General features: G+C 49.0%; 1 protein-coding gene across 5 annotated transcripts in view; it reads right to left on the bottom strand.

Annotated features, from left to right (window-relative positions):
• Positions 1-3,390: 3,390 nt before the first annotated feature.
• LOC120062401 (UDP-N-acetylglucosamine--peptide N-acetylglucosaminyltransferase 110 kDa subunit) overlaps positions 3,391-12,584 on the bottom strand; it is a 40,328-nt gene continuing 31,134 nt past the window's right edge. For 4 of the 5 annotated variants that reach the window (XM_039012354.1, XM_039012356.1, XM_039012357.1 and 1 more), the window contains exons 17-22: positions 10,977-11,093; positions 8,492-8,662; positions 7,872-8,024; positions 7,469-7,721; positions 7,096-7,219; positions 3,391-5,257 (exon numbers count right to left, since the gene is read on the bottom strand). In XM_039012354.1, the coding sequence (XP_038868282.1) occupies positions 5,077-5,257; positions 7,096-7,219; positions 7,469-7,721; positions 7,872-8,024; positions 8,492-8,662; positions 10,977-11,093 (999 nt within the window). In that variant the 3' untranslated portion in view covers positions 3,391-5,076. The remainder of the gene's footprint in view (positions 5,258-7,095; positions 7,220-7,468; positions 7,722-7,871; positions 8,025-8,491; positions 8,663-10,976; positions 11,094-12,584) is intronic. The other variant, XM_039012355.1, reaches the window with a different exon arrangement.

Raw genomic sequence — 12,584 nt, 5'->3', positions numbered from 1 at the left:
CCGGAAGTTCTCATAGGCCGAGCGGAAAACTAGTAGTAATGACGTGGATAAAGTTACACAGAGCAGGTTTGTATTGACGACTTCCAACTGTATTAACATAAATCATTCATTTGGCATCTTGGCAAGATAGAAGCCAAAGGTACACGATTGTAAATATACAAGTAGAAAGACAACGCTGTAATTGTGTAAGGAATTGTAATAGAGACTGAAAACTAGTAATAACTACATTTCAACATAAGCCATATTTTATACATAAATACACATACTCCTCATTTCTCTTGGATATATGCTGGACTTATTAAGACACCGACTACAGACACACATAATTCCCCTCCCCCATAATAACCACAGAACACTCACAACACATGCTTGGAGCTCAGGACAAAGAACTGTCTCAGGAACCAATGGAACGTGGACACCAGGCCTGTTCGGGACTACCCAAGACCCAGATCGACCAATCGGAAGGCCAGGCTCGCAGATCTACCTACTTTGCTTATTGTCTATATAATACTGTACGAGTCTTGAAACTCCCTCTTCTCCGACGATTTCATAAGAATCAGACAGAAAGGAGCCGTGCACGCTTTTGCCTGATATCTTTACACTTGAATAAAACGGCCTTATTATAAAATTATCCACCTCGTCCTATGTCTCCACTTGGTCTCCTGTCTCAAGTAAAACGAATTATCAACAATTGTAATGTTGAATCCCATAGCATTATTCTCTGTGTACTGAAACCAATAAACTAGTTAGCTTTTTCAAATGTTGTAATTTCATGTTTTAGACAGGACCTAGAGAAGAACACTTTGGATTTAGTTTTAGACCAAATATTTATTGAATTATCAGAAACTTTATCAGATCCCCAGAAGCTCACTCTCCCCATATCTGAGGAGGATGTTCCCCCTGAGCAGGAGCACTGTGAGCAGGAGTGGAGCCCCAGTCTGTGGCAGGAGGACCCAGAGCCCAGACAAATTAAAGAGGAACAAGATGAACTCAGGACCAGTCAGGAGGAAGAGCAGCTTCAAGGACTGGGGGAGGCTGGTATCATATAGTTCATATTCTCTCCTGCATGTGTGGAAAATGTATTGTGATCAAGAGAACCCACCTCAGCCCTCACATCTTCACCAAACCCAAACTGTGGAGGACAGAGAGAGGGACTCTCTACCCACCAACACAACTGAAGAAAACAGACCCTGATGGAGAGGATTACAGAGTATCAGAACCAATCAGTGACTCTCAACCCCTCTGCAGTAAATCCAGACTGTTCTGCAGCTCAGAGTGAAAACAGGGAAAGTGATGAAGTGGAGAGTAGAAGACTACTGTCAGGGTCTAAGACACTCAAATCAAAGAGAAATTGGACAATGAAAGAAAGCTGTGCTGGAGGCAGGATGGCCACAAAAATATAGATCACCTGCAAATTCACAGTAAAGAAACATTTTATTATCATACTTCTGTCCAATTTTTCTCTAAAAATACGAGTCCCACAGGGGAAAAATCATATCGATGCCAAAAATGTGGCAAACAATTGACTCAAAGACGAACCCTGAGGCCACATATGAGAATTCACACAGGGGAGAAGTCATGTCAGTGCAAAGAATGTAGGAAACGCTTCACACGGAAGGGTCACCTGACAGATCATATGAAAACTCATACAGGAGCGAAACCATATCGATGTTTAAAGAATGTGGAAAAATGCTTCAGCCATAGTAAACACCCTCTCCAAACATATTGTTTGATGATCCACAGAGGGGAGAAATAATACCAGTGCCAGAATAGTAAGAAACACCTCACACAGAAGGTATACCTGACTAAGTATGAGAATTCATACAGGGGATAAATCACATAGGTGACAAGAATGTAGCAAATGCTTCAACCGTAGTGACACCCCGACTAGGCATATGAAAATAAAAACTAGTGAAGAGTAGCGTGAAGGAGGAAGGAGGGGATACACCTGCGGGATCCAACAACAGACAAGAGTTCAAGGCCTTTTCTTGTTTGGGCACAAGTCCTTCCTCCACCTTGTCCTCTGTGACCCAGAAACCGTTAAGTGGTCGAGGAGATGTCAATTCGTTAGTAAGGGAACGAGTAAGAGGCTCCTCCCCTCAATAGCCACCTTTCATGGAGGATTGTCATGTGTAACCTGCCAGAGTCCTTCGAAATCTGTCACAGCCTTTGAATCTGCTGTTTTGTCAGAGGCGAAAAGCACGCATGCGTTTAAAAACAATATGCTACTCATTTTATCTAGAAAATGTCGTTTATCACTTTGCACATGTATTTAGGGACGTGGAGGAGTCATTTCATAGAAGCGCATTTTGTCCATATTCCCGTCTCACCGTCTCTCCTCGATTTACCTTTTCAAAAGGAGGCGAGACGACGGAAGCGGATGCAGGAGTTGAGCAAATCCAATTGAGAGAATGCCCAAGTCACAGGGGAGGGAAGGAGGGAGGCTTAACAGGAGCAGATAGCCCCTCTTGCCAAAAGCCAAGTGCCTGAGTGGAGGGTTAGGGGCCAGTGGAGGGTGAGGGGTCAGGATTCAAGCCCAGGCGCTTCTGCTGCTCTGGAAGGGCTGGAGTTGGGGACATGGTCATGTGTAGAGGTTAGAGGGCAGGTTGGGGCGGTGTGCATCAATCTATGGAACGTCTTTGATTAACGTTTTCAGAGAAATATGCTTCAAGGTAGAGTAATTGCCCTTTTGATAGCTGGATTTTGTTCATCATGATACAAGTTACTGCACAGAAAATGACTGAATGTTAAGACAAACCAACTCTTCGTTAGCTTGTTCAAAAATATATTTATAGTTTTATTCATTTTGCAGTTTTTTGTAATTATTACAAAACTACTACTTATGGCTAACAGTTATTACATTTAGAAAATCTATTTACAGCCACAGTTCTGTGTCTTGTGTACACCGTTCAGAACATCTATTTACAGCCACAGTTCTGTGTCTTGTGTACACCGTTCAGAACATTTACAGCTACAGATCTGTGTCTTGTGTACACCGTTCAGAACATTTACAGCTACAGATCTGTGTCTTGTGTACACCGTTCAGAACATTTACAGCTACAGTTCCGTCCCTTGTGTACACCGTTCAGAACATTTACAGCTACAGATCTGTGTCTTGTGTACACCGTTCAGAACATTTACAGCTACAGTTCCGTCCCTTGTGTACACCGTTCAGAACATCTATTTACAGCCCCAGTTCCGTGTCTTGGGTACACCGTTCAGAACATTTACAGCTACAGATCTGTGTCTTGTGTACACGTTTTGAAAATCTACATGGTAAAAACATTTTTTATACCAAATTGAGAAAAACATCTGTAAGGTGGAAGCAATATTGGGGGAACGTGCCCATACACTACCCTGATTATAGCAGCAAAATGATCACACATTCCAAGAGGTTTACCATATTTTTCTTTATTTCAACAGAAATGGAGTCAGAGCCTTGCAGCATACCAGACAAAGCTTAAATAAAACAGTTCACAGAAAGACCAGTAACAAAACTAAAACTGCTTAGAAAATACTTACCTAGGCCATTCCTGGTTGAAGTGATAAAATCAATCATTACGTAGGGAGAGGTGGGCATAACTAAGGGTGAAAGAAATACAGGGCCTTTCAAATGGGTCGTACTGACAAGAACCTCCTGTCTGTCCAGTTTATCCATACGGTTTGGTCTTAACCAGCATAGTGCGTGACATCGAACAAGAGGACAAAGCAATTGAGAGTATTTTTTTGTTTTCTTACATTGAAACATGACAAAATCCTTAAAGTTGGCATTTGGTGGTGGTGGGGGAAGGGAGCGGTTATGATCTTTCTCTCTGAAATGTGATAATAAACACCGGCATCTACTCTCATCCTGAATAACCAATAGCCTAAGATGAAAAAAACAAACTGTTTAAGCTGATTCAACGTTTTTACTTCAAGACTAGAGTTACTAGATGTTCAGACTGCGGTGCAACAGTCCCTTTATACTCTTACTGCAGATTACATTATTACATTGCGATGGAAAAACATTGATGCAGGCTTGTGTAACAAGCCCCATATACACACACAGAGAAGAGAAGAAGCCACGGGGAGTCTCTTCCAGGCGCTGGATGGAGGGCGGGATGGAGAGGGTGTTCCACCTCGTCCTCTCGTACCCTGTATGGAAGCTGTGGTTTGGGGAAGAGTCTCAGGTGAAGAGCAAAGTGGTTCTGGCTCAGTCTGGCTCAGGGAAACAGACATGGATGGGATATGACTAGAGTGGAGGAGGGAGAAGGTGGGATGAGGTGATGAGACGGTGGACACACCTGCAGGCTCTACAACAGACAAGAGTCCAAGTCACAGGGGAGGGTTGAAAGGGGCTAAATAGGAGCAGATAGGCGCGAAGCTTTGGGCAGGAGGGGTAGAGAGAAGGGCGAGTGGGGGTCAGTTCCAGCCCAGGCGCTTCTACTGCTCTGGAGGGGCTGGAGTTGGACAGGGGGTGAGGTTAGAGGGTGGGGCGGCTGGAGTTGGACAGGGTCAGGTGGTGAGGTTAGAGGTCAGGGTGGGGCGGCTGGAGTTGGACAGGGTCAGGTGGTGAGGTCAGGGTGGGGCGGCTGGAGTTGGACAGGGTCAGGTGGTGAGGTCAGGGTGGGGCGGCTGGAGTTGGACAGGGTCAGGTGGTGAGGTTAGAGGTCAGGGTGGGGCGGCTGGAGTTGGACAGGGTCAGGTGGTGAGGTTAGAGGTCAGGGTGGGGCGGCTGGAGTTGGACAGGGTCAGGTGGTGAGGTTAGAGGTCAGGGTGGGGCGGTTGGAGTTGGACAGGGTCAGGTGGTGAGGTTAGAGGTCAGGGTGGGGCGGCTGGAGTTGGACAGGGTCAGGTGGTGAGGTTAGAGGTCAGGGTGGGGCGGCTGGAGTTGGACAGGGTCAGGTGGTGAGGTTAGAGGTCAGGGTGGGGCGGCGTGCATCGATCGATGGGACATCTGGTCGGGGGCTGCATCCCATATAGCACCCTGTTCCTTTTTTTGTAGTGCACTACATTTGTCCACGTCCTCTTTAGGTCCTGGTCATAAGCAGTGTACTGAATAGGGTGCCATTTGGGACGTACCCAGGGTCCAGGACTTCAGGCGCTCTCGCTGCTCTCGACGGGCTGCAGTTTGACCAGGTGGTCTGGCTTGCCGCCGCTGGCGTGACGCTCCCACATCTGCAGGTAGAGCTTCTCCAGATCCATAGTGTACTGCTTGGTGTTGAACAGAGGGCTGCAGATACGCTGCTTCCACACACGGGACCGGATCATCTTCAGACTGGGGGGAGAACCGGGTCAGTTACAACAATGGTGAGAAGAGGGAGAGATGCTCAACCACAGGAGAGATGGAGAGACAGATGGAGTGTGAGAAGAGGGAGAGATGCTCAACCACAGGAGAGATGGAGAGACAGATGGAGTGTGAGAAGAGGGAGAGATGCTCAACCACAGAAGAGATGGAGAGACAGATGGAGTGTGAGAAGAGGGAGAGATGCTCAACCACAGGAGAGATGGAGAGACAGATGGAGTGTGAGAAGAGGGAGAGATGCTCAACCACAGGAGAGATGGAGAGACAGATGGAGTGTGAGAAGAGGGAGAGATGCTCAACCACAGGAGAGATGGAGACAGATGGAGTGTGAGAAGAGGGAGAGATGCTCAACCACAGAAGAGATGGAGACAGATGGAGTGTGAGAAGAGGGAGAGATGCTCAACCACAGGAGAGATGGAGAGACAGATGGAGTGTGAGAAGAGGGAGAGATGCTCAACCACAGAAGAGATGGAGACAGATGGAGTGTGAGAAGAGGGAGAGATGCTCAACCACAGGAGAGATGGAGAGACAGATGGAGTGTGAGAAGAGGGAGAGATGCTCAACCACAGGAGAGATGGAGAGACAGATGGAGTGTGAGAAGAGGGAGAGATGCTCAACCACAGGAGAGATGGAGACAGATGGAGTGTGAGAAGAGGGAGAGATGCTCAACCACAGAAGAGATGGAGACAGATGGAGTGTGAGAAGAGGGAGAGATGCTCAACCACAGGAGAGATGGAGAGAGATGGAGTGTGAGAAGAGGGAGAGATGCTCAACCACAGGAGAGATGGAGAGAGATGGAGTGTGAGAAGAGGGAGAGATGCTCAACCACAGAAGAGATGGAGACAGATGGAGTGTGAGAAGAGGGAGAGATGCTCAACCACAGAAGAGATGGAGACAGATGGAGTGTGAGAAGAGGGAGAGATGCTCAACCACAGGAGAGATGGAGAGAGATGGAGTGTGAGAAGAGGGAGAGATGCTCAACCACAGGAGAGATGGAGAGAGATGGAGTGTGAGAAGAGGGAGAGATGCTCAACCACAGAAGAGATGGAGACAGATGGAGTGTGAGAAGAGGGAGAGATGCTCAACCACAGGAGAGATGGAGAGACAGATGGAGTGTGAGAAGAGGGAGAGATGCTCAACCACAGGAGAGATGGAGAGACAGATGGAGTGTGAGAAGAGGGAGAGATGCTCAACCACAGAAGAGATGGAGAGACAGATGGAGTGTGAGAAGAGGGAGAGATGCTCAACCACAGAAGAGATGGAGACAGATGGAGTGTGAGAAGAGGGAGAGATGCTCAACCACAGAAGAGATGGAGACAGATGGAGTGTGAGAAGAGGGAGATATGCTCAACCACAGGAGAGATGGAGACAGATGGAGTGTGAGAAGAGGGAGAGATGCTCAACCACAGGAGAGATGGAGAGACAGATGGAGTGTGAGAAGAGGGAGAGATGCTCAACCACAGAAGAGATGGAGAGACAAATGGAGTGTGAGAAGAGGGGGAGATGCTCAACCACAGGAGAGATGGAGACAGATGGAGTGTGAGAAGAGGGAGAGATGCTCAACCACAGAAGAGATGGAGACAGATGGAGTGTGAGAAGAGGGAGAGATGCTCAACCACAGAAGAGATGGAGAGACAGATGGAGTGTGAGAAGAGGGAGAGATGCTCAACCACAGAAGAGATGGAGACAGATGGAGTGTGAGAAGAGGGAGAGATGCTCAACCACAGAAGAGATGGAGACAGATGGAGTGTGAGAAGGGGGGGAGATTTAGAAGGAGCTAGCTGGAGTGTGTGTTAGTCAGAAGTTCTTACTATTCCATGTCGCAGCCCAGTTTGACAGCCACGTCCTCATATTCCTGTCTGGTGTGGGCGATAAGCTCAGGACAACCCAGACACTGTAGCTGAGAGGCTGCCACGCGTGACGCCAGGGTCTCACCTGTACGGGCACACGTCACATTTAAAGACCGACTTGTCGTTCACACACCACTGCTACTACAACACACAGAACCGTACATCCCAATTATCTCTCCGTAGTGTGCATTTGTTCCCTTCATGGATTAGAAATGACTGGGACATAGGTTAGAGGGAGTTTCTAAGTCAACACTGATCCAAAACGTTGTAATTTATGGAGAGTAGTGAACACTTCTGGAGGAAACATCTGTCCTGCGATCCTACACGGTCTCACCTGGCATTGTAACCATGGGTGTCCCGGCCCAGAGGACGTCCATGCCGGTGGTGTGTCCGTTACAGAGTGGCGTGTCCAGACACACGTCGGCCAGCTGGCCCCGTCTCACGTGTTCCTCCTTGGGCGCCACGGGAGAGAAGATGATACGGGAGCCGGGCAGGCCGAAGTTCTGGGCGTACTGCTGGATGTTGGGCTCGCCCACCGCAGGGAAACGCAGCAACCACAGAACACTGTTGGGAACACGTTTCAGGATCTACAGGAGAGACCGAAGACGAGATCAGTAAGAGTCTGAAATGGAATTGAAATGGCACTACTGTTGACCAGAGCCCCTATTCCCCATATAGTGCACTACTACAACAGGATCATGGAGCATGGAGACAGTGTTTTCTAGCTTGGTGCTTACATTGGCCCACATCTGCAGGGTGGGAGGGTCGATCTTGTAGAGCTGGTTGAAGTTGCAGTAGACGATGGAGTCCTCAGGCAGCCCGTACTGGGAGCGGGTTGTCACCACGATGGTACGAGGAACCTCCTCTCCTGTAGCCGCCTTGTTGTTGAGCTGAGATGGAGGACAAGGAGGAGGTTATGATGGACAGATTTATTATGAGCAGAGAGAGATAGATGGGGGCAGAGGAGAGGCCAGTGCATAGTGACAGTGTTAACCTTACACCCCTGTTCTAAACCCTGTTCTGACCCCTGTTCACCACAGTACTGGAACCATTTTCGCAGGTGTCAAAGACCCAAAAGTAGACATGCAAGTGACCCAATGTCTTTATCCAGTACTAGCCAGTCTTTGTGCCATACCTGGAGTGATTCAGACCCTGATACTACAACCTTCTCCCCTGGAAGTATCTCAAAACACACAGTATACATGAGATGTAACACTACAGACCCTAGTCATGTCACATGGCTGGGATCAAAGGTCAACCATACAGGTAACTTCCTGCTTCACTTCAACCAGCAAAATAACAGCCTGGTACTCATTCTTATCCATTTCCTGTGTGTGTGTGCGTGTCCCTCCAGTACCTGTGTGGTGGCCAGTCCATTACTGACGGTGAATCCGTTGATGGTGACCTGTATCTGTCCCTGGTTGATCATGTTGATGATGGCCTCAGCGGCTGTGTTCATGGGGATGACGGGCATGGACAGAGCCCCGTTGGTTTCTGCTGCGCCACTCTCCCCAATGGAACACTTCATCTGGACAGGAAGGAAGGAAGGAGTCAGTGATCTACAAAGCATTTACATCATACTTTCTGGAGGATAAGGGCAGGTCTTCACTGTTCAAATTTAAGAACACAACAAGGAACAGACAATGGGGTACCTTTCCAATAGTTCAATGGAGATATGGTCACAGAACATTCCCTATGTCACCGTCTCACCTTGACGTCAGGCAGGCTGTCCAGGAAGGGTTAGGACTATTCACCATGTCCCTGTCTCACCTTGACCACCTTGACGTCAGGCAGGCTGTCCAGGAAGGGTTAGGACTATTCACCATGTCCCTGTCTCACCTTGACGTCAGGCAGGCTGTCCAGGAAGGGTTAGAACTATTCACCATGTCCCTGTCTCACCTTGACCACCTTGACGTCAGGCAGGCTGTCCAGGAAGGGTTAGGGCTATTCACCATGTCCCTGTCTCACCTTGACCACCTTGACGTCAGGCAGGCTGTCCAGGAAGGGTTAGGGCTATTCACCATGTCCCTGTCTCACCTTGACCACCTTGACGTCAGGCAGGCTGTCCAGGAAGGGTTAGAACTATTCACCATGTCCCTGTCTCACCTTGACCACCTTGACGTCAGGCAGGCTGTCCAGGAAGGGTTAGGGCTATTCACCATGTCACCTTGACGTCAGGCAGGCTGTCCAGGAAGGGTTAGGACTATTCACCATGTCCCTGTCTCACCTTGACCACCTTGACGTCAGGCAGGCTGTCCAGGAAGGGTTAGGGCTATTCACCATGTCACCTTGACGTCAGGCAGGCTGTCCAGGAAGGGTTAGAACTATTCACTATGTCACCGTCTCACCTTGACGTCAGGCAGGCTGTCCAGGAAGGGTTAGAACTATTCACTATGTCACCGTCTCACCTTGACGTCAGGCAGGCTGTCCAGGAAGGGTTAGAACTATTCACCATGTCACCGTCTCACCTTGACGTCAGGCAGGCTGTCCAGGAAGGGTTAGAACTATTCACTATGTCACCGTCTCACCTTGACGTCAGGCAGGCTGTCCAGGAAGGGTTAGGACTATTCACCATGTCACCGTCTCACCTTGACGTCAGGCAGGCTGTCCAGGAAGGGTTAGAACTATTCACCATGTCCCTGTCTCACCTTGACGTCAGGCAGGCTGTCCAGGAAGGGTTAGGACTATTCACCATGTCACCGTCTCACCTTGACGTCAGGCAGGCTGTCCAGGAAGGGTTAGAACTATTCACTATGTCACCGTCTCACCTTGACGTCAGGCAGGCTGTCCAGGAAGGGTTAGGGCTATTCACCATGTCACCGTCTCACCTTGACGTCAGGCAGGCTGTCCAGGAAGGGTTAGGACTATTCACCATGTCACCGTCTCACCTTGACGTCAGGCAGGCTGTCCAGGAAGGGTTAGAACTATTCACCATGTCCCTGTCTCACCTTGACGTCAGGCAGGCTGTCCAGGAAGGGTTAGGACTATTCACCATGTCACCGTCTCACCTTGACGTCAGGCAGGCTGTCCAGGAAGGGTTAGGACTATTCACCATGTCACCGTCTCACCTTGACGCCAGGCAGGCTGTCCAGGAAGGGTTAGGACTATTCACCATGTCACCGTCTCACCTTGACGTCAGGCAGGCTGTCCAGGAAGGGTTAGGGCTATTCACCATGTCACCGTCTCACCTTGACCACCTTGACGTCAGGCAGGCTGTCCAGGAAGGGTTAGGGCTATTCACCATGTCCCTGTCTCACCTTGACCACCTTGACGTCAGGCAGGCTGTCCAGGAAGGGTTAGAACTATTCACCATGTCCCTGTCTCACCTTGACGTCAGGCAGGCTGTCCAGGAAGGGTTAGAACTATTCACCATGTCACCGTCTCACCTTGACGTCAGGCAGGCTGTCCAGGAAGGGTTAGAACTATTCACCATGTCACCGTCTCACCTTGACCACCTTGACGTCAGGCAGGCTGTCCAGGAAGGGTTAGAACTATTCACCATGTCACCGTCTCACCTTGACGTCAGGCAGGCTGTCCAGGAAGGGTTAGAACTATTCACCATGTCACCGTCTCACCTTGACCACCTTGACGTCAGGCAGGCTGTCCAGGAAGGGTTAGAACTATTCACCATGTCACCGTCTCACCTTGACCACCTTGACGTCAGGCAGGCTGTCCAGGAAGGGTTAGAACTATTCACCATGTCACCGTCTCACCTTGACCACCTTGACGTCAGGCAGGCTGTCCAGGAAGGGTTAGAACTATTCACCATGTCACCGTCTCACCTTGACGTCAGGCAGGCTGTCCAGGAAGGGTTAGAACTATTCACCATGTCACCGTCTCACCTTGACCACCTTGACGTCAGGCAGGCTGTCCAGGAAGGCCTTGAGGTCGATACCATTCAGAACGATGCGGTTGTCAAAGATGTGGCCGTTAGACTTGAAGTCAATCACCGCCTTTTTCTGTTGAAGAAAATAAAAACAAGAACACTGGAGGTGAAGAGGTGAACTGCATGTCAAGTGTTGTTCCAAGAAACCAAGTCAGGGTTGTAGATCTAAAAAGCATTATTTTCATTCATCAAAGCACACCTTTTTCCTTTCAGATGAATGTCAGTGTATTTTTATGTAAACAGGGTAAACCCATTGAGACCAGGGTCTCATTTTCAAGGGTACCCTGGGAATAATAATTACCGCCATAGCACACAATAGAGCATTAACAACGCAAGAAAAGCCTCTATCACCGGAATGCTAACAAAACATAGCTGTTGTTAGCTAAAGGCTAACGAACGAAAAATCTTATTGCAGACAGGCAAATCCAGCTCAAAGTTATACAAGCATAGCTAGTAGCTACCGAATGTCATTTTCAGTGAGTGTGGACATTTACAAGCTTAAGTGAAGGAGAGAAATTGAGCAAATGAACAAAGTTGTGATGCATGCTTTTCAGAAGGAAGAACAGCATGTGTACCTGCAGCAGAGGGGAGAAGAAAAAAAACACTAATAGGAACAGGCTGTGGTTCAGGTGGTTGTTTTCCTTGATGATCTTTTTGGCCTTCCTATGGCATCGGGTGCTGTAGGTGTCCAGGAGGGCGGGAAGTTTGCCCCTGGTAATGTGTTGAGCAGACCACGCCACCCTCTGGAGAGCCCTGCGGTTTTTGGGCGGTGCAGTTGCCGTACCAGGCAGTGTTACAGCCCAACAGGATGCTCTCAATTGTGCATCTATAAATGTTTGTGAGGGTTTTAGGTGACAAGCCAAATTTCTTCAGCCTCCTGAGGTTTCAGATCGTCAGTGATGTGTACGGCGAGGAACTTGAAGCTTTTCACCCGCTCCACTGCAGCCCCATCAATGTGGATAGGGGCGTGCTCCCTCTGCCGTTTCCTGAAGTCCACGATCATCTCCTTTGTTTTGTTGACGTTGAGTGAGGTTATTTTCCTGGCACCACTCTGCCCGGGCCCTCACCTCCTCCCGGTAGACTGTCTCGTCATTGTTGGTAGTTAGGCTTACTACTGTTGTGTCGTCTGCAAACTGCATAATTGAGTTGGAGGCGTGCGTGGTCACGCAGTCATGGATGTACAGGAGGGGGCTGAGCACACACCCTTGTGGGCCCCTGTGTTGAAGATAAGTGAAGATGTTGTTTCCTACCTTCACCACCTGGGAGCAGCCCGTCAGGAAGTCCAGGACCCAATTGCACAGGGTGGGGTTCAAACCCAGGGCCCCAAGCTTAGTGATGAGCCTGGAGGGTACTATGGTGCTGAATGCTGAGCTATAGTCAATAAACAGCATTCTTACATAGGTATTCCTCTTGTCCAGATGGGATAGGGCAGTGTGCAGGCGATTGCATCGTCTGTGGATCTATTGGGGTGCTAAGCAAATTGAAGTGGGTCTAGGATGTCAGGTAAGGTAGAGGTGATATGATCCTTAACTAACCTCTCAAAGCACTTCATGATGACAGAAGT

The sequence above is a fragment of the Salvelinus namaycush genome, chromosome 17, assembly GCF_016432855.1.
Source record: "Salvelinus namaycush isolate Seneca chromosome 17, SaNama_1.0, whole genome shotgun sequence".
Classification (NCBI taxonomy): Eukaryota; Metazoa; Chordata; class Actinopteri; order Salmoniformes; family Salmonidae; genus Salvelinus; species Salvelinus namaycush.
The sequence above is the reverse complement of the archived record's forward strand: the minus strand, read 5'-3'. Positions and strand labels throughout refer to the sequence as shown.